Here is a 20,704-nt window from a genome sequence, read left to right on the forward strand (position 1 = left end):
CTCTCCTCCTTCCCCCATCTCTGTCACTCTGTGTGTGTGTGTGTGTGTGTGTGTGTGTCTGTCTGTCTGTCTCTCACTCACTCTGTGTGTGTGTCTGTCTGTCTCTGTCTCTCCCTCTGTCTCTCTCCCCTCCCTCTCTCTCTGTCACTCTGTGTATGTGGGTGTGTCTGTCTCTCACTCATTCACTTAATCACTCACTCTGTGTGTGTCTCTCTCTCTGTCTGTCTATCTTTCTCTCCCTCCCTCCCCCTCTGTGTGTGTGTGTGTGTGTGTGTGTCTGTCAGTCTCTCTCTGATTCCCTCCCTCACTCCCTCTCTGTTCCTCTCTCTGTCTGTCTGTCTCATTCACACACACACACACACACACACACACACACACACTGTGGTCACCTTGTTGAGTGTTCCAATCACATGTGATTGGAACACTCAACAAGGTGACCACAGTGTGTGTGTGAGTGAGACAGACAGACAGAGAGAGGAACAGAGAGAGGGAGTGAGAGAGGGAATCAGAGAGAGACTGACAGAGACGAATCAGAGAGGTACTTTTAACTACCTGGCAGTGGCGTTTTGGCTTGGGGGGCTCCTCAGAACTTCCCAAGACTTCGGAGGGAAGTTTACAGCCCTCCCTCGGAACGCTTCGGAGGGAAGCTTCTTCAAAAGCCCTGGCGAGTGACAAGAAGTCTCCCAGGCTTTAATTTGCTGAGCTGTGCGCACGCGCCTGTTTTCCACGCCGTGGAGCAGTGGCGAGATTCTGCGCGGCGAGCGATGATTCCGGGGGCCATCCGGGAAGATGAGGAACGCGAGGGGGGACCCTGCCCCCCCACTGATGGCCCCCGGAATCATCGCTTGCCGCCCAGAATCTCGCCGCTGCTCCACGCCGTGGAAAACAGGTGCGCGCGTACAGCTCGGCAAATTACAGCCTGGGAGACTTGTCTCGCCGGGGTTTTGCAGAAGCTTCCCTCCGAAGCCCGAGAGGAGGGAGGGAAGCGGGCGCCCGGCACACAGAAGAGCCAGATTAAAATGTTTAAAGAGCCGCATTTGGCTCGTGAGCCGCGGCTTGCCGACCACTGGTATAGGTGGATGGAGGAAAGAAATAGGAATCCTAGGCGATAAATAAGCAGAATGTGGTAGCTCTTATAGATTGTTGTCGGTGTTAAAATGTTTATTCATTGAATAATATAAATACGAATGATTCTGGATAAAAGTACTTTCAAACAAATGTAGTTAAAGGAGAATGTTGGTATATTCTTTGATTTAAAATGCACAACTCAATTTGAATGAAGTATAAAGAATGATTGTAGTAATGCACGGAATTTAAATGTAACCAATCGACATGCTAGCTGGAAGACGTATTGAAGAGTGTTTTGTGTGTGCGTTATCTGTCTAATTAAAACAATTTTTTTAAAAAGAGAACAATACATTATTTAATTAAAAGCCGGGGTAGCGATAATTTACAAATCTGTCCTAACGCAGGGTGTCTAAGAATAACAAAAATGCTATAACTAAAAGCAAAGTTCATTCCAAAAAGGTAGCCTGAAATTTGATGGCACGAATGTCTGCAGGATGTAATCACACAAGTCAAGAGGGAGGTGACTGCAGTCAAAGCTCCACCTGTTGGATGTATGTCTGAAAGCCTGAATAACCACCAATAGCACTGACACCCCCCCCCCCCTTGCAAAATTCCTTAGATGTGCTAGATTGCTGGGGAAGAAGAGGAGGACAGAAATAACCTTGGAGAAAATACGTGGTGAGAAAACAGGGGGAAAAGGAAAGCGTAATGAAGAAGCTTCAGGATTGCATTGCCTTAATTCTCTTTGATATATAAAAAGGCGGGAAACATAAATGGAAGGGAGCCAGTTTGGTCTAGTGATAAAGGAATCAGGCCACAAACCAGGAGGTGGCGAGTTTTAATCCTGCCTTAGCCAAGAAAGCAAACTGGATGACTTTGGGTCAGCTACTCTCCCTCAGCCAAACCCAGCTCACAGGGTTGTTGCTGTAGGGCAGGGGTGTCCAAACTTGGGAACTTTAAGTTGGCTGGCTGGGGAATTCTGGGAGTTGAAGTCCACAAGTCTTAAAGTTCCCAAGTTTGGACACCCCTGCTGTAGGGAAAAGAGAGGAGGAAAGAATATTCGGTGTGAATTATTTATGAACAAATTAAACCAGGGGTGAGAGTCAAAAAATTTAGCAACTGGTTCTCTGCCCAGTTGTTGGGTGGGTGTGGCCATGCGGGTGTGGCCTACTCAGCCTCCTGCACCATGGTGGAGGGGGGAGTTTTCACCCTCCCCAGGATCCGTCGGTTTTCCTCAAGGCTCCGGGAGGATGAAAACGGCCCTCCCCCTGGCTCCGGAGGCTCTCCGGAGACCAGAAATATACTCATTTCCAGACTTCCGGGGGGTGGGGGCATTTTTTGGCCTCCCCAGGCTCCAAAGACTTTCCTGGAGGCTCCAGGAGGGCAAAACCTGCTTCTCCCAGACTCCAGAGGCCCTCTGGAGGTGGGAAATGGATCCGGAGGCTTTCCTCGAGCCTGTGGGAGGGCGAAAATGGCCTCCTTCAGGCTCCAGAGGCTTCCGGAACTTCCCGGAGGCTCATTTTTCACCCTCCCAGACCCTCTGCCCTGTACTTACCTGGCATCCAAAATGGGCCGTGTGGAATCTCCTGGGAGGGGAAGGGTGGGGTGGGCGGGGCCAGCTAGTCCTTGCAACCCATTCCTAAGAGTTCCGTAAACGGGGCGTGCATAAGCACACCAGCGTTCCTACCCTCCCTGTCCTACTGTCCCCATTTATTCGCATCCATTTCCTGTGTTCATGCCCATGTTTATACTTATACCTGTTGCCTTGTACATGTTTGACAAACTAAATAAATAAAATAAAATAAATTGAACCTATCTATCTTATTCCTGGCTTCCTCCAAGATGGCTGCTTGCTCTACCAATCTCCCCCTCCCAATATATATATAATAGAAAGGACTGTTTTCCTCTCTCTCCCCCCCCCCTGCTTTCCCCATGTTGGACCAGATAACGAAGCAGCTGCTGTTAAAGGCATTTAGCAGAGTCCCTTCACAGCCCACCTGTGCAAATGACCTGTGTGCTCCAGACAAAACACTTCTATTTTCTTAGGTCCTGAAAGCCATTAATTTCCACAGGTATTCTCCCAACCAGGTAAGGGAGAGCCTCCCCCCCGCACTCCACCCATCTCTGGTCCAACAAATCCTCTCTGTTTTAGCTTTTGCATCATATAAACAGAATATTTGGACGTGTTCTTGTCATTTCTGGCCTTTGCAGGTTCCCAACCTTGTCTTTCCTTTCAGCTTTTCCAATTGTGAGGACTCTTCTCCAGTAAGGTGTGACTCGGACAACCTCATTCCCCCTCCCCCAACATTATTTGGTCCATTTGGGCTTTGGGGTAATGAGAAGTGGAGGTTTTCTCTGAAAGGGACTGCTAGGCAGACTGGTTGGTACCTTCACAAAATGGCAGTCCCTTGCTAGGCAGACTGGTTGGTACCTTCACAAAATGGCTGCCAGGGTGGGCTAGGCTGGTTTCCATTTTCCCAGAAGGCAAAATAGGTGAAAATGGCTTCCTGCCCTCCGTTCCAGGCGGGCAAGGTGTTTTCCTTCATATTCATTTGCTTTCTTTATTGAGAAGTGGAGCAAATGTAATGAAGCACCCTGTTATGGTTAATTTCTTTTTGGTATTCTCTATTTTCTAAGATATACGTGTCCTATCCACACATCCGTGTGAAGGAAAGCAACTTTTCAGATTTTAAGTAATAGTAATAAATGAAGAGGGAGCCTGCCAGTTTGCCTGAAAATATATCATTCATCTACTATTTCTGTTACGTTGTGACCATCTAGAAAGATATTTTACCCACAGCTAAATTAAGCAAGGTTCCCTTTAGAACACCAAGATGGAGAATTAAAATAACAGCTCACAAAGAAGGATTCTGAAATGGGAAGTTCCTCCACCTTCAGAGTATTTTAGCTATTGCCATTTCTCTGTTTATTTATGTGGAAGAGTTATAAGCAAAATGTATACACAGTTCACCTATTTTTCTGAGTAGCTTGTTTGGTTCACTTTAGAAAAAATAGTGTTAACTTTAAAACATGAAACCAAGAAGCTGCAACAGTAGCAAAGCGTAGGAAATTTATTATGTGTTTATTGATGTATTAGACTCCTATCTCACTTTTCATTCAGAACTGAAGCTAGGGTACAGTAGGGTAGTGCAATAGCAATAGCACTTAGACTTATACCCCGCTTCACAGTGCTTTACAGCCCTCTCTAAGCAATTTATAGAGTTAACCTATTTGCCCTCAACAATCTGGGTCCTCATTTTACCGACTTCGGAAAGACGATAGGCTGAGTCAACCTTGAGCCTGGTGAGAATTGAACTGCCAAATTGCAGGCAGCAGAAGTAGCCTGCAGTACTGCACTCTAACCACTGCGCCACCAAGACTCACTTAACAACTATGTTGTTAAGTAAGACATTTGTACCTCTTTGCAAGTTTTTAATGCAGTTAATGGGGGCTGTTTTACAATGTTTCATACGGGTGCTTTCTTTAAATACCTATTAATTACAAAGGATATTTCTAGAATGTGATCTCAATATTCATTTCTAGAGATAGGGGAATTTGGCTGGATCTCCAGCATTCATTTTTAAAAAAAGGAATTGAAATTTAAATAGCCAATGTGTTTTCATTTTCATGAAGGGATGCAGTGGCTAAGACGCTGAGCTTCTCGATCAGAAAGGTCGGCAGTTTGGCGGTTCGAATCCCTAGAGCCACGTAATGGAGTGAGCTCCTGTTACTTGTCCCAACCTACCAGTTTGAAAGCATGTAAAAATGCAAGTAGAAAAATAGGGACCACATTTGGTGGGAAGGTAACAGTGTTCCATGCACCTTCAGCATTGAGTCATGCCACCCACATGACCATGGAGACGTCTTCGGACAGCGCTGGCTCTTTGGCTTTGTAATGGAGATGAGCACTGCCCCCTAGAGTCGGGAACGACTAGCACATATGGGGAACCTTTACCTATGTTTTCATAGAAACTGGTGAGCTGCCTGGATTTGTGGATTCCACACCTCTTAAAGTTGCCAAGTGTGAAAAAACACCGCTTTAGAAGCTGGTTTTCCTTCAAACTAAAATGTTTTGCTTCTCAATAAACCCATAGAACTAGCCTTATAATCTGAGATTGTGGCTTTTGACTCACACCAACAGGGTCATTTCATTTTGCGTGACTTTTACACTGGGCAGGATCTGATTCTATAACTCCCACAGTTTTAAGACAGACCTTTCAACGATTTTGGCCACATTCCTTGTGATCCAAAGAACTGGATTTCAGGTGAATTCAATGGGCAGGTGACCAGATGGGGAAGCCAAACGCAAAATATTTGGAACCAGAAATCTTTGGAAGGATCTGTCCTGGGAGGAGGCTCCTTGTGTATTTTGGATCTAATTGTGGCAGGAGACCTGCATTCCGCTTGCTGATAAAAGACTCCTGAAATAGAGGAGAGAGAGAGAGAGAGAGAGAGAGGGAGGGAGGGAGGGAGGGAGGGAGAGAGAGAGAGAGAGAGAGAGAGAGAGAGAGAGAGAGAGAGAGAGAGAGAGAAAGGGTGGGAGGGGAAAAAAAAAACCAGAACAGGTTAAGGCACTTCCTGAAATTAAAGTTAAAATTGAGAAAGGGAGTTTCCCTCCTGATCTCTCTGCCTCCCTCCCTCCCAACCAACCAAACATACACAAACCCAATCAGGTAGATTCAACTGGGCGTGGATTTCGCTCCAGGTCCCACCTCCACCTTTCCTGCAGGCCCAATGGCTTTGCCTGTTGGGAAATTGACTCAGGTCATGTGCTTCCACGGAGGGGCAGGTAACTTAGGAAAAAGAGAGCGAGGAAAGAAAAAGATTTTTTTTTAAACCTAGGCTGGGATCCTGCCATGATGTCAGAGGGAGACAAACGGACTGTCTGTTAAATTTTATCCCCCAGTTAGAGCTGGGGAGAAAGAGCTCACCTGAAATACAGGTACAACAGCAAACAGATATTTTCCCCCTTATTATTAAATGTTATTTGAATCTTAGCTACCTTTTTCCCTGTTCCCTTTTACCCATAGTTCTGGCTTTTCTGAGATTGACTTTTTTATATCTTCCCTTTGATCACTTGGGGAATGGGGGTACCCTTTATTTGTAAGTTTTTGTGTTTGGCTTGTTTTATACTTTTTCTCTCTTTCTCTCTCTCTCTCTCCTTTTCTTTTATTTATTTTTTGTTCTTTTTTTTTTCTCTCTCTCTCTCTCTTCCTTCTCTCTTCCTCCTCCTTTTTTTCCCCCTCTTCTCCTTTACCTCTGCTTTTGATTGTAGCTCTTCCCTCCCTTCTGTGGTCATGACGGCTTCTTCTCCGCACAGTGACTGTTTGGTGGTCTTGTTTGGGGCATCCGCTGGTGGAAATGGGGCTAAGCTGGGGTCGGATGAAAGGGAACTAATTCTGTTGGTGTGGCAAGTTGTGGATCTCCCCAGCAAGAAGGTATGACTTCCCAAACCTCTTTGTACACCCGTTGGGCAATTTGCAAAAGGAGAGGCGAAACCACTTTAACCGAGAAAAAAACCTCTTCTCTCTCATTCAACCACCTGAGGGGGATTTCTATATCTGAGCAAACATACCCAGGGCTGGAATGAGCTTTGCTCTCCTCCCCCAAACTTGGCTTGGGGGGGTTGGGGGTGGGGGGGCTGGCGGGTTAGTTGAAAGCAGGGAGAAACTATTAAGTCTGGACCAGGCTCAGTTCAAAATTAAACCTGGGTTCAAAATTTTCCCTTGAAATTGACTAGGAGAGTCAATTCCAGACTTTACAAAAAGAACGAAGTCTTCGCCCAGCTCCATATTCTGGGGTCCATTAAACCTGGGTTCAAAATTTCCCTTGAAATTGACTAGGAGAGTCAATTCCAGACTTTACAAAAAGAACGAAGTCTTCGCCCAGCTCCATATTCCGGGGTCCATAGAAGCATTTTCATGTTTGAGGGACTCTAAAAGGCCCTTGCTTCTTGTAAAACAAACAAACAAACAAACAAACAAACAAACAAACGGCCTTTTAACCATGTTTGGGATATTGGATATGTACCTTTTTGTGTTTCTGTGTTTGAAATCAGGCCTGCATGTTTGCTTGGGGAACCTGTCGCTTGATACGGGGATTAAACCGGAGTGAGTGGGAGGAAAACCTGTTTTACGCAACCCAGAAGAACTCGGTCCAATGAAATCCCTATGTTGACTTTCTTCCTCCCCCCCCGCACCCCCGCACCCCAAAGTGAATTTCAAATGAATAATTTGAAAAGAAAACAAGAGGGGAGGTTCAAGGGCTGTGTGTCCCCCCCACCCCCACCCCCACCCGAGATCCCTAAATCAAGTTCTTAATGATGGGATCAGCCTGATTTTATTCCCCCGCTCCTCATTGGAATGATGCAAGAATTGCAGCTGGGTCTCTTCAAAAAATAATCTCTTATATTTTTATGGGAAGGCTGTGAATCTCCTTGAAAAGGCAAAAAGCCCAGAGGGGAAACCGAGATGGGAAGTTTGCGAAATTAGCAACTGCATCTCCAGCCATCCCTTTCCCATTTTCAACGGGGAGCCAGCTGTGGTTCCAACCACCTTTTAATACACTTTATTTTATTTTTTTTACAAGTCGCTCGCTCCATCCAGTTCCTGGAGTTTTACTTTTCTTTTCTTTTTCCCCTCCCCCCTCCCCCTCTGCCTTCTTTGTTAAACATTTTCAGGTAGGGACGCTGCATAAATGCCTGGTGAAGGCAGACAATTTGGAGCTGAGCGAGCCTTGCCGAGAACTGACAGGGTTAACCCCCGAGAGTTTGGCCAAAGCGGAGCCTCTGGACCGCGTCCTCCAACAGGTGAGGGTTCGCTTGTGAATGCAGGGAGCAGGGTTCCAACTGATGCAATCGAGCAAACAGGAAGTGCCTTCCGCTTTGAAAATTGGTCAAGCGACCCAGTGCTTCGCCCCTTGTCGAGGAAAGCGTGTTTGTTCTGCAACCGAGGCTGGCTGGGCACCATCTCTGCCACGTGTGCGGCCACCTTGGATGGTGGCCTGCAGTGGCTGAGTTCACCCAGCACCCGAAGCTGTTTGCTTTTGCTCCTTTTGAACCCTTTCTTGGCCTTTGCAGTCGATCTGAGTCGCAGTTAAGCAGCCAGGGTTTGCGAAGGGAAGCCACTGAAGTTTATCCGGGCATCGGTAAACCTGGTTAAAATAAATGCAACATTTGTTGATTTAGTGGTGTGAACTGATCATGGTTGATAGTGTTTCGTTGGCCAGTGATGAGTGCTGGAACTTGGTCGAGTAAGAAAGTGCAGATGTGAGGACAGTCAGTAGATAAAACATCTCACCCTCATTATAAATGACTGGTTTACCCACCCTGTGCCCAATCTTCCATCATCTTAGGGAGGTGTCTCTTTGTTGTCTGTCTGATATGTACCAGCTCTCTTTGTGTTACCTGTCAACCATTCGGTTTGTGTTACCTGTCAGCCACACCTTTATGAGTTGTCCAGAGAATTATTTTTTTTAAAAATCCTGGCTTGGCATTATGTATGAACGTAATCCAAGGTATGAGCTATGTTAAAAAACTTGGATGTCGTAAGTCATTGCCGAGAATAATTATGACTGGAACTTTCGGTGAGCAAATCCATGTTGGCCCATTTAGATGTAGATTAATGTCTATATTTGTTGCTTAACGTTGAACTCCGGGACATATCTGCACGTGCGAATTCACTTGGAAAGTTTTTGGATACGTTGTGTGTTGCTGTTTGGTTTGGAAACTTCTCAAGAATTTTAATACACTTCTGAAACGTGGGACAGAACTTTAGCATCCTTTACAGCAGAGGTCCAACCCCCCCTGGGACCAGTACCGGTTCGTGACCTGTTAGGAACCGGCCTGCATGGGCAATGGGTGAGTGGGCAAAGCTTCACCTGCACATGTGCAGGATCTAGGTCCGTGATGGTGAACCTATGGCATACGTGCCAGAAGTGACACGCAGAGCCATCTCTCTGGGCACATCAGGCATCGCCCATTGCTCTTCCAGGTTCTGGTGCGCACCGGACAGCTGGTTTTTGCTCACATGGGAGCATTGGAAATCAGAAGCTCAGCTCCCAGGCATGTGCATGCACATCAAGGAGCTGCTCTTCCTGTTTCCAGTACTCTTCCCCCCCCCCCCCCCGCCTCCAGTGCATGCTCCCATTTCGGCACTCGGTGCCGAAAAGGTTTGCAAGCACAGATCTAGGTTGCACAAAAAAACCAATCCCTTCCTTCCCTCCCACGCCATCCCCAGTCCATAGAAGACAATTCTTCTTCCCAAACCAGTCCCTGGTGCCAGGGAAGTTGGTGACTGCTGTTCTACGGCAAAGTCAGAGAAAACTTTCTGGACCAAGAGCCCAAACCATAGCAAGATATCCCAAAGAATATGGGAAATGCTTAATGCTTAAGTTCAACACATTTTAATAGTGTTGATTTGACTTAATCTCTTTCCTTTTTTTAAAAAAAAATGTACCAGCCTTTCAAGGTAGGTCAAATTAGGAATTCTGGATTCCCAGAATTTTATTCTATTGATGAGACAGAATTTCAGAAGCCGAGAAGGGTTCTCACTGTCTCCAAATTGAATCAAGGCCAAGGCTATTCCAAAATCCTTGTTCACGCCTCCCATTTTCCCAGGACTGAGAGTAGCTGTTTCACACCCCTTCCCTAGTCCTCAAGGACAGATCATCTCTGCATTCGGAATCCCTACAAGTAATCTACACCCTCCAATCGCATTGAATATGAGAAACCAGATCAAAAGCCTTTGGACACGGCATCTGTTCCTGAGGATATTCATCCCAACTTTGGGGAAATTTTGGTACCCATGATGTCTTGGATTATGCTTCTTTGGGTGGGAGGGTGAGAAGATTCCTGTCTCTGAACAACAATGTAAGGACAGCTTTCAGGAATATCGACAGAAGAGAATATTTGTAGTTTAGGGTTGAACCGTAGAGTCCTTGAGGTTCTCTGAATTTGGTGGGTTTTTTGCAGACATTTCGTTAACTAAGTAGGTAACATCTTCAAGGCTAGAAGGGAGCGGGGTTTGCTCTCTGCTAGAGAATATAATGAAAGGTTTGCAAAAGAGCCAAAAACAGGCCAGCCCAGAGAGCACCAAGGACTCCCCGCTTTTCAAGGAATGTTACTATTCTTGGCAAGTCCCAAAGATGCTTTTTTTCCCAAGAGGCCACTGGGCTTTCTTGAGTCCAGCTGCCTCTTGGGAAAATAAGCACCTTTGGGACAACCGTGACCTGGATGGCTGAGAATCTCCATAGACATTGTTCTTAGCCAGGGTCCCACAAAAGACTTTGGATGGAGAAATGACAGGTATCGTATTTGGGTGGGAGGGTAAGGAGATTCCTGTTTCTGAACCACAATGGGGAAAGAAGGGAATGTTGCATCCCCTCGGATGCACAATAGGAGGCTGTCTCCTCTTGTTCTCTATCTCAGATTGAGGTCGTCCTTGGTTTAAGGACCACAACAGAGCCCAAAATGTCCATCGATAAGCAAGACAGTTGTTCAATGAATGTTGCCCCATTTGACAACCTTTCTTGCCACATTGAGTGAATCCCCGCTGTTCTTAAGTTAGTCACACAGTTGTTAAGTGACTCCGGCTTCCCCATTGGCTTTGCTTGTCGGAAGGTCGCAAAAGAGAAATCACCAGTCAGTCCAACCGTCCTAAGTACATGCCAGTTGCCAAGCAGTGATCATATGACCACGGGGAAGCTGCAATGGTGGTAAGGGTGAAAAAGAGTCATAAGTCACTATTTTCAGTGCCGTTGTAGCTTGGAACAGTCACTAAATGAATGGTTTTAGGTCAAGAACTTTCTGTTTTGGGTTGATTCCTGGTTGATCTATGGATGATTCCTGACATTGGAAACGAATTCCAGGACTTTTATCTGGCTTTGTAAAGCTTTCGTGAGGTTTGGAGAAGTAATTCTGGAGCTGAGCATAGATTTCAAAATTCCCAACCAAATTCTTCGCCTAGTTCTTTTTCACCGTTTATCTGAATTCTGCCACGGAACTTCCCTAATAATTATCCAGTAATTTCTCAAATTAAATTATTAGAGGGACACGGTGGCTCAGTGGCTAAGATGCCGAGCTTGTCAATCAGAAAGGTCGGCAGTTTGGTGGCTCGAATCCCTAGCGTCGCGTAACGGAGTGAGCTCCTGTTACTTGTCCCAGCTTCTGCCAACCTAGCAGTTCAAAAGCATGTAAAAATGCAAGTAGAAAAATAGGAACCACCTTTGGTGGGAAGGTAACAGCATTCCATGCACTTTCGGCATTGAGTCATGCTGGCCACATGAGCACGGAGACGTCTTCGGACAGCGCTGGCTCTTCGGCTTTGAAGCGGAGATGAGCACCGCTCCCTAGAGTCAGGCATGACTACCACATACGTGTGAGGGGAACCTTTATCTTTAATTTCTCAAAGAGAAAACTCTCCTTGCAGTAGCCATCTTACCCAGGAGCTTCTGGAAGAATTTCCTTCCTTGGTGTTTCACATAATTGAAGAGAAGTTTGTTTCAAAACAAAAACAAACAAAAAAAAAAAAACCTAAACCCCTCTGGCTACTTTGGGATTAAATAGATGCAAATTTCCTGCCCTCTGTCTTGGAGAGTTTCTCTGAAATCCTCTTTTCTACTTTGAAAAAAAAAATCAAAAGCAAATTCTCTTTCAGAAAACTAAATGAAGACCGATAGGAAAAATGCAAGGTATTTCTTTAAATAAATATGTACGTTTTTCTTTCTATAATACATCACATTTCCAGTTTTGCAATGGCAGTGTACTGGCTGTATCTAGTCCTTTTTGAGTAGATATAGTTTTATACATCCTGATTATAACCAATATTCTCTTAATCATACATTTATAATCTCTTTTAAATACATAATGTTGTATGTCATAGTTATCGACATTATTTTCATAATTGTACCTGAAAAATGCAAGATGATTGTTAAGATGCCAAATGGGTATATATTTATGATTGGGATCCTATTGTATTGTTTTTCCTGGAAATATGACATGTTGGTTGACATGTCTTGCGCTCAGAGCTTGTCTGTAGAATTTGTTGGGTGTTCCTTCGCTTTTAAGGTCTTAAAGAAAAGATTGGACAGCCATTTGACTGAAATGGTATCCTGATTGAACAGGTGGGTGGACTAGAAGTCCTCCAAGGTCCCTTCCAATTCTGTTATTCTGTATATATTCTGTATGTCTTCTTCCCATTCGTGTTTCCAAACAGTTGTTGGTAACTCCATATGTTCCACCAAGGCCATCCAGCTATGATAATCCAGCTGTTACGCTAATTTAGTAACTTTACTCTTCGTTTTAACCTTCACAGGGACTAGAACGTACTGTATTACAATACAACAAAAGCAAACTAAATTGAGGACTGTAGAGTGCCATTCAGAAGTGCCAGATGATATTTTTCATAATCCCCCAATAAGCATAGTGGAGGTGCTAATCTTAAACAGGATTTTAAGTTGGCTAGATGGTTATATGGTAATTAATTGAATATGAGGGGCCCTTGGTCCTCTCTGAGCTTGGTTGCCTTCTTGTAGACGTTTTATGACCCAAATTAGGTGATGTCATCACTGCTAGCAGGACTAGCCCTGATGATGTTACCTAGTTGGGTCATGAAATGTCTGCAAGAAAACAACCAAGCTCAGAGAGCACCATGGACCCAGTGGTGGGTTGAAGGCGGTACATCCCGGTAAGGGCGTACCGGTGCCTGCCGGAAGCACCGGGTACCGTTCTGGTACGGTGCTCCGGAGGGCCCACACACCTGCCCGAGCTCCTTACCTGTATTTGAGCACTTTGGCACTTCTGTGCATGCACATGAAGCGCACGGTGCCTGCGCGGAGCTCCGCCGAGCAGCTGGAGCATCGCGGAGGTGTCATGGAGGTAAGGACGCATGCACACGCTGTGTACATGTGGGGGACACCGGGCCCCATTGCACCGGGATCCGGAACCCACCACTGCATGGATTTCTCATTTCAACCCTGAGCTACAAGTATCCTCCTTTATTGTTAATTGAATCTTCTTTTGTATGCTTTTCCACCATCTTGTTTTTGGTCATCTGTTTAATTTACATTGGTTGCTTTTAATGGTTTTTAATGGATTGTGTTTATTACACATGTGCATGAGATGGATGGCTGTAGAAATCCAATGCAGTCAATCTTACCCATGTAGGAGATCCCAGGTGCAAGAAGTTGGATTGCGCACTTGGTAGAATACCACGTGATTTGGTCTGTTTCGGCTTTGAACGACACACCAGCATGTCCAGTGCTTTTCTTTCTGGTGTCCTTGCAGGATAAGGTTGCTCTTTTTCTATGTGTTACTATAGACACGAGGAATAGCTCGGCTATTTACACGTGAACGTAAACATTCCCTCGTCCTTTTTCTTCCTATGTATCTCTCCGAGCTTGGAGTTGGAAACCGGAGGGGAAAAAATTGAAAGTAGACAAATGCAATTTCAAAGCTTTGTTGAATGTGGGTTGGGTGGGTTTTTTTTCTCTCTCTCTCCTATGAATCTCCTGTGAGTGTGTTTGCTGAGGAGGTAAAACGGGTTACTAGATTGCTGTTTCTTGGACAAGTATCTGCCTGGAAAATAGAGCTGAAAGTGCCGTGTTGTTTCAAGGCTGCTGGGTTTTTTTTTTTCCCCTTCTCCATGCTGAGCTGATTCATCCTTAATTATAGGAGAACAGAAGCCTCTGGAAAAGCTGAAGTAATTTTGAGCAATGGGGGGGGGGAGCCATTAGATATGATACGTTTCTATTCTTTCACTCTCCAGTTGGATAAACTTCACGAAAAACCAGTTAAGACTGCAAAGTGAGTTTTGGTGGTTTGGAAATTATTCCAAAATGAGTATTCGGACTGCAAGTTAGATCTTGCCCTGCGTTTTACAACCAAAGACAGCTGAAGCAGCTTAAATACACTTTGCCGTTTCTTCTGTCTCCCATCCCTCCCTCCCTCCCAGTCACACTTCTTAAGCAACACACTATAATTATCTTCGATACTTTTACGAGACAGTACCCTGTTTTCGCCAATTGCAACTTGGGGTTTAGCCACCCTTCGCAGATTTTGCCCGCTTTTGCTTGCTGAACCAAGTCACGGACTGTTGTAATCGTGAATAATGGGGAAAGCCACAGTTGGCTGGGTACACAAATTAAATTAAGCTACAGTTTTAAAAACAAGTCGTACTGCGCCGGAGAAACCCCAGTGAATAAGTTAATTAAGGCATGATGAAAATCACAAACCGTAAATCATCCCCCCTCCCCATCAAAAGTTAACACAGCCTTTGAAAAGCTTGCCTTCTCTGGCCCCTTGTTTTGTAAGCTCGCAGTGACTGAGCTCACACATCTAAGTTCTTAAACCTAGCTTGTTGAATAAGCCAGCCATTGACAAATCGTTCCAACTATAGGTCATGATTTTCAAACCAGATTGCTGGATTCACATGCTAAGCCAAAAACCAAACTCTCTGATCATTGGGGGAGCTTTGTCACAGGAAGCTTTCAAGGAGAGACTGGAATGCCATCTGTCTGAAATGGTGTAGGTAGGGTCTCCTGCTTGGGGTGGGGGGTTGGACTAGATGACCTACAAGGGCCCTTCCAACTCTTTATTATTCTGTGTCTTTGGGTATAATGTGATATGTACACCAAGATGATTTTCTGGTAGGAACCAAATGGTTCTTGACCCTTTCCAAGAGAACTTTGCCAGGTCTGTAGGACAGAATCGGCTGGTTTAGCATACTTGGGCATGCTAAAGTAAGGACAGCTTTCAGGAATATCAACAGAAGAGAATATTTGTAGCTCAGGGTTAAACCGTGGAGTCCTTGATGTTCTCTGAATTTGGTTGTTTTCTTGTAGACATTTCATGACCCAACTAGGTAACATCTTCAAGGCTAGAAGGGAGCGGGGTTTGCTCTCTGCTAGAGAATATAATGAAAGGTTTGAAAAAGAGCCAAAAACAGGCCACCTTTTTTTTCAAGAGGCCACTGGGCTTTCTTGAGTCCAGCTGCCTTTTGGGAAAATAAGCACCTTTGGGACAACCATGACCTGGATGGCTGAGAATCTCCATAGACATTGTTCTTGGCCAGGATCCCACAAACACTAAATACACAATGCATGACTTTGGATGGAGAAATGACAGATATCATGATAATGTTTGTGTCAGGGTTGCAAAAAACACCCCCAATGAAAGAAAACTCCAAGGTTTGAAGTTCCTCAAAGTTCCATTTTATTGGAGATGTCATATTGGCACATCTGGGAAAACCCAAATCTGAAAGCTTCCAGGTTTTTCCCACCCAAGGGAAAGTTCAAGTCCCTGCCCAGCCCCCACATGTCCATCACATGGCCCAATCAGACCCTGTCCCAATCGGAGAGACCTTCCAATCACACCACTCCAGGTGCAGGGCAAGATGTCCTTGACTCTCTGAGAAAGGAATGTTATTTTGACTATATCTCTCTCTCATACTCCATATAATCCCTCCTCCTATTTTCTCACAGCAGTAAATGTGGCAAGCTGGAAGGCCCAAGGCAAAAGATGGCTTCCAGGCCTGACAGGCCACCCCCTCCCATCAGAAGACCATGTCCTATAACGAACTTAACACAGGGGATTAAAATCAAAATAATAGCCACAAGAAGTGATGTCCTATTGGCACATCTGGGAAAAGCCGAATCTGAAAGCTTCCAGGTTTTCCCCACCCTAATGAAAGTCCAAGTCCCTGCCCAGCCCCCACATGTCCGTCACATGGTCCAATCAGGCACCATCCAAAACTGGAGATGCCTCCCAGTCACACCCCTCCAGGTGAAGGGCAAGACGTCCTTGACTCTCTGAGAAAGGAATGTTATTTTGACTGTATATCTCCCCCATACTCCATATAATCCCTCCTCCCATTTTCCCACAGCAGTCAATGTGGTAGGCCAGAAGACCCAAGGCAAAATATGGCTTCCAGGGCTGACAGGCTGCTCCTGCAGGCATGGGTTTAGAAAGGAGAAGGGGACCTCCAGACTGTTTAGGTGAGCAAACCTTGGACTCAAGGAAAAGCAGTCAAATGAGCCTCGCCCTTTGCAGTTGGCTAGCAGATTGCTCTTTGCCCTGGTGAAGGAAGCCAGGGTTTTTGTGGAATCTGTTAACCTGAACAATGGGAGTGATATTGTATACTTTACACTGCAAACACGCGGCTCCTTCAGAAATACCGTCAACGTTTTGATCTGCAAAAGTATCCATTGGGGTGCACCGTCGGAAGGCTTGCAAACGTATTTCTTTGTTTTTGTTAGATCATACAGGTACTCCATTAAGGTCACAACTGCGACCAGGATTTCCAGCGCTAAGCTAAGCAGCTGTGAAATCAACTGTGCCCAAATTTGTGCCTTCTTTTTTTTGGGGGGGGGCATGGTTGTTAAGTGAATCTCTACAGTTATTAAGTCAGAGGGGGTCAAACTTGATTTCATTGAGGGCCACTTCAGGGTTGTGTTTGACCTGGGGGGAGCGTGGCCATGGTGGGTGTGGCCAGCTCGACATCACATGTCAGGGGCGCCTGTGGTGGCTCGAGCGCCCCGCTAAAGAAAACAGCTCCCGAGCTCCATTTCTGGCTGCAACCTTCTGCCAGCAAAAACGGAGCCCAGGTGCAGCCCACGTGAACTCCATTTTCAGCTGCAATGGCCTCCGTTTTCGCTGGCAGAGGCATCACGGCTGGTCCTTCACTGTTTCCAGGGCAGCCCCATGGGCTACATCTAAGCACCCAGAAGGCCAGATATCCCCCCCCCCCCGGGACCTTGAGTTTGACACCCCTGTATTAAGTGACTCAATGATTGTTAGGTAAATTCTAGACTCCCCACCCCTTCCAAATGGACTTCACTTATCAAAAGCCAGCTGGGAAAGTTGCAAATGGAAATTGCATAATTCCAGGGAGCTTGCGACCAAGATAAACACATGCCCGTTGCTATAAACGTGTGTATTTTGATCCTGTGGCTAGGCCGTGCAAGGGAAGGTCATAAGACATTTTTTTTTTCAGTGGTGATGTAACCTCAAAAAATGGATAAATGGCCGGTTGTAAGCAGAGAGCTACCTGTATGGAGTTACTATTATTCAGTGATCGCCTGAAAAGGTGCCACGCAGACGAAGGTCACAATCAGAATAGGTCGTCTTACCCTACGAGACAGATTTATGTGGAATATTGAGTAGTAGTAGTAAAGGCAGTTTGATTTATGCAAGGCAGTGCGAGGCTGGTTGTCTTTCATTGTTTTCCTTCACTCTGAGACCAGATAAATCATCTGTCTAGGAATGTATTGGTACTTTTTCAAGAAGGCAACTGGACTTCCTTGTTTTATTCTTTTGAAGACATTTCACTTCTCACCCAAGAAGCTTCTTCAGCTCTGACAGGATGGTGGGGAATGGAAGGATTTATATTCCTTGCAGACAGCTGGTCATTTGCATCCTTTTAGAGGGCGGTTGAAGCACTCCGAGGTTTGTCTCTGTCCTCAGGGTCACCCGAGTGGTGCAAATGGTTCCTGTGGTCTGCAATTTTTCTCTGGAAATCCATTCCTATTCCCACACCATTCCAAGGGTCTTCATCCCAAATTGTACAGCAAAAAATCTGTAGAGATTCTCAGTCCTCCAGGCCATGGTTGTCCCCAAAGGGGCTTTTTCAGGAGGCAACTGGACTTCTTGATTTTATTCTTTTGAAGACATTTCGCTTCTCATCTAAGAAGCTTCTTCCGCTCTGAGTGGATGGTGGTGAATGGAAGGATTTATACTCCTTGCAGACAGCTGGGCATTTGCATCCTTTGAGAGGGTCGTTAAAGCACTTGGAGATTTAAAAACCTTCCATAAATCCTTCCATTCCCCACCATTCTGTCAGAGCCGAAGAAGCTTCTTAGATGAGAAGCGAAATGTCTTCAAAAGAATAAAATCAAGAAGTCCAGTTGCCTCCTGAAAAAGCACCTTTGGGACAACCATGACCTGGAGGACTGAGAATCTCTATAGTATCTATTTGGTAGAGTGATAGAAAATGGCTGGTCTCTATTTTGCATTGTTGGAAATGTTTTCTAGTGCATCCATGGACCTATGTTTATTTAGAGATCTTGCTGAATTTCCAAGCTGGCTGTGAAGATGCTTGTATATTTTATTTAAATGTTGTCAGCTAATTCTCCCTGGTTCTCGTAATCCCCTCTAAGGATTTTCTTGTCTGTTGATGGATAATTGGAAACAGGGAAACCTGTTTCAAAATAGGAGTTGATGTGAGGACGGATGCATGTTAGAGGATGTCTCAGCGTATAAAACACGGTTGCTTTATGCTCACAAAATAAGGTGTGGATTTCTCTGTTTCATGGAGTATCCTGAATGAAAGAGGTTCAAACATACAGATGCTTCTTTGGGGAAGAAGATTTTTCTGGAAAAACAAAATTCTTTTATCTAGTTTGCTTTCTGCTGTCTATTTGGACACAGCCTTATATTGTTGGGTTTCTTTTGGCAAGAGTAAACGCTTGTGTATCTATTGCCAAGAGTTGTTTGCTGTCGTTTTGCTGTTGCTTTTTAAAAACAAATGAACCTGTTTGGCCTAGGGGTGAAGATGCTAACCTGGGAACAAGGAGACTGTGAGTTCTAGTCCAGCAGTGGGATTCAAAAAGGTTAGCAATTGGTTCTCTGCCAGGTTGCTGGGTGGGCGTGACCATGGTGGGCAGGAAATAAATTAAGTAAATAAGTAAATAAACAAGCACATACATGCATACATACATAAAATGGGATTTCTTTGTAGTTCTATCCAAATATCAATTGTTACCCAGCCATGCTTAGCTTTTCAAGCGCAGCTAACAAAGGTATTAAGTGCAGAAACACTGTTCAGTAGGTGGAGGTGAGGATCTCAGGTGCAAAGTAGTGGAGAAAAGAGGCAGAGGTGAATCTGTGCATTAATGGGATGTATTTAATTGCAATGGCGTACGGTCTCCTGCCTTGCGCAGGGGGTTGGACTAGAAGACCTCCAAGGTCTCTTCAAGCTCTCGGATTCCGCGTCCTATGGACAAACTTAACGAACTGTTAACATTGGAACTCATAAACACAGTAACCTGAGTAAGAGAATGTTAGTTATAAAAGCATATTAGAAATATAGAAGTTCTTCAATAGTATCTAATTTGAATTAGATAAATACAGACAGCATTGGAACTGTTTACTGTTATAATGATGTATCATACTGGATTTTTTATTGGTTGCATTCCCCCCCCCCTCCAAAAAAAATCTTTTAAAGGATGTTCTATGCATTTGGCTATTTTTCTGTTTGACCGTCGCTCTATCATCATTCTCTTTTGGTTTCATTCCCGTTTTGTTATTGTGGTTTTTAAATGGATAAGGTAAATAAATAAAGAAGGTAAATCCCCAATTAAGGAGTCAAGGATTGAGGCTGGTCTTTGGCGGTGATGTGGAATCCCAGAACTGATTGAGCTCTGTAGATTTATCTTCTGCATGGCATTATCTCTACCTGCCTCACCTCTTCCGTTCAATCCCTCTCTTTTTTGCCTCCTCTGAGGAAGTCAGGATGCTACAGGGGATGTAAGAAGATACTGAGGAAGTTGAATGCCTTTCTTGTTTCTCAAGTGGGTGGTTTCTGTTTTTTGTTTTGCTCCTTCCTCAGCCTGGTGCCCTCCCCAGACGTAGGGTTACATCCAGGGGTGGGATTGAAAATTTTAAGCAGCCACTTCTTTGCCCGGTTGCTGGGTGGGTGTGGCCATGATGGGCGTGGCCTCCTGCACCATGGTGGGGGGGATTCTCACCCTTCCCAGGCTCTGTTGGTTTTCCTTGAGCCTCCAGGAGGGTGAAAATGGCCTTCTCCAGAGGCCGGAAACAGGCTCATTTCCGTACTTCCGGAATTTCCGAGAGGCGTATGTTTTCATCCTCCCCAGGTTCCGGAGGTGTTCCAGAGGCCCTCCGGAGACTGGAAACGGCCCTGTTTCCAGACTTCCGGAACTTCAGGGAGGCCTGTTTTTCACACTCCTGGAACCTCTGGACTTACCTGGCATCCAAAATGGGCCATGTTTAGACTCCTGGGAGGGGTGGAGTGGGGTGGGTGGGGCCAGCCAGTCCTTTCAGCTCCCGGCTGAAAGAGAATTAACAGTGTTGGAAGGGACCTTGGAGGTCTTCTAGTCCAACCCCCTGTTCAAGCAGGAGACCCTATACCATTCCAGACAAGAATAAAATAAAAGAGAAGAGAAGAGAAATAGAATAGGATAGAATAGAATAGAACTGGAAGGGACCTTGGAGGTCTTCTACTCCAGCCCTCTGCTCAAGCAGGAGACCCTATACCATTCCAGACAAGAATAAAATAAAAGAGAAGAGAAGAGAAATAGAATAGAATAGAACTGGAAGGGACCTTGGAGGTCTTCTAGTCCAGCCCCCTGCTCAAGCAGGAGACCCTATACCATTCCAGACAAGAATAAAATAAAAGAGAAGAGAAATAGAATAGAATAGAACTGGACGGGACCCTGGAGGTCTTCTAGTCCAACCCCCTGTTCAAGCAGGAGACCCTAATCCATTTCAGAGAAATGGCTGTCCAATCTCTTTTTTAAAAAGCATCCTGGCTTTCTCCCACTGAAGCGTTTGGCATCTGGAGATGTTGGAATTTTGCTCTCTGAAACCATTGTAGTTGGACTCGATATATGCATTGCTCAT

The 20,704-nt window shown here is 45.2% G+C and overlaps 1 protein-coding gene across 2 annotated transcripts in view; it reads left to right on the plus strand.

Moving 5' to 3' along the window:
• Positions 1-5,845: 5,845 nt before the first annotated feature.
• ESRP2 (epithelial splicing regulatory protein 2) overlaps positions 5,846-20,704 on the plus strand; it is a 66,900-nt gene continuing 52,041 nt past the window's right edge. Inside the window, exons 1-3 of one of the 2 annotated variants that reach the window (XM_081963338.1) lie at positions 5,846-6,010; positions 6,344-6,506; positions 7,748-7,876. In XM_081963338.1, the coding sequence (XP_081819464.1) occupies positions 6,366-6,506; positions 7,748-7,876 (270 nt within the window). In that variant the 5' untranslated portion in view covers positions 5,846-6,010; positions 6,344-6,365. The remainder of the gene's footprint in view (positions 6,011-6,343; positions 6,507-7,747; positions 7,877-20,704) is intronic. The other variant, XM_081963339.1, reaches the window with a different exon arrangement.

This window comes from Natrix helvetica (genome assembly GCF_964273705.1).
Source record: "Natrix helvetica genome assembly, chromosome: 10".
Lineage (NCBI taxonomy): Eukaryota > Metazoa > Chordata > Lepidosauria > Squamata > Natricidae > Natrix > Natrix helvetica.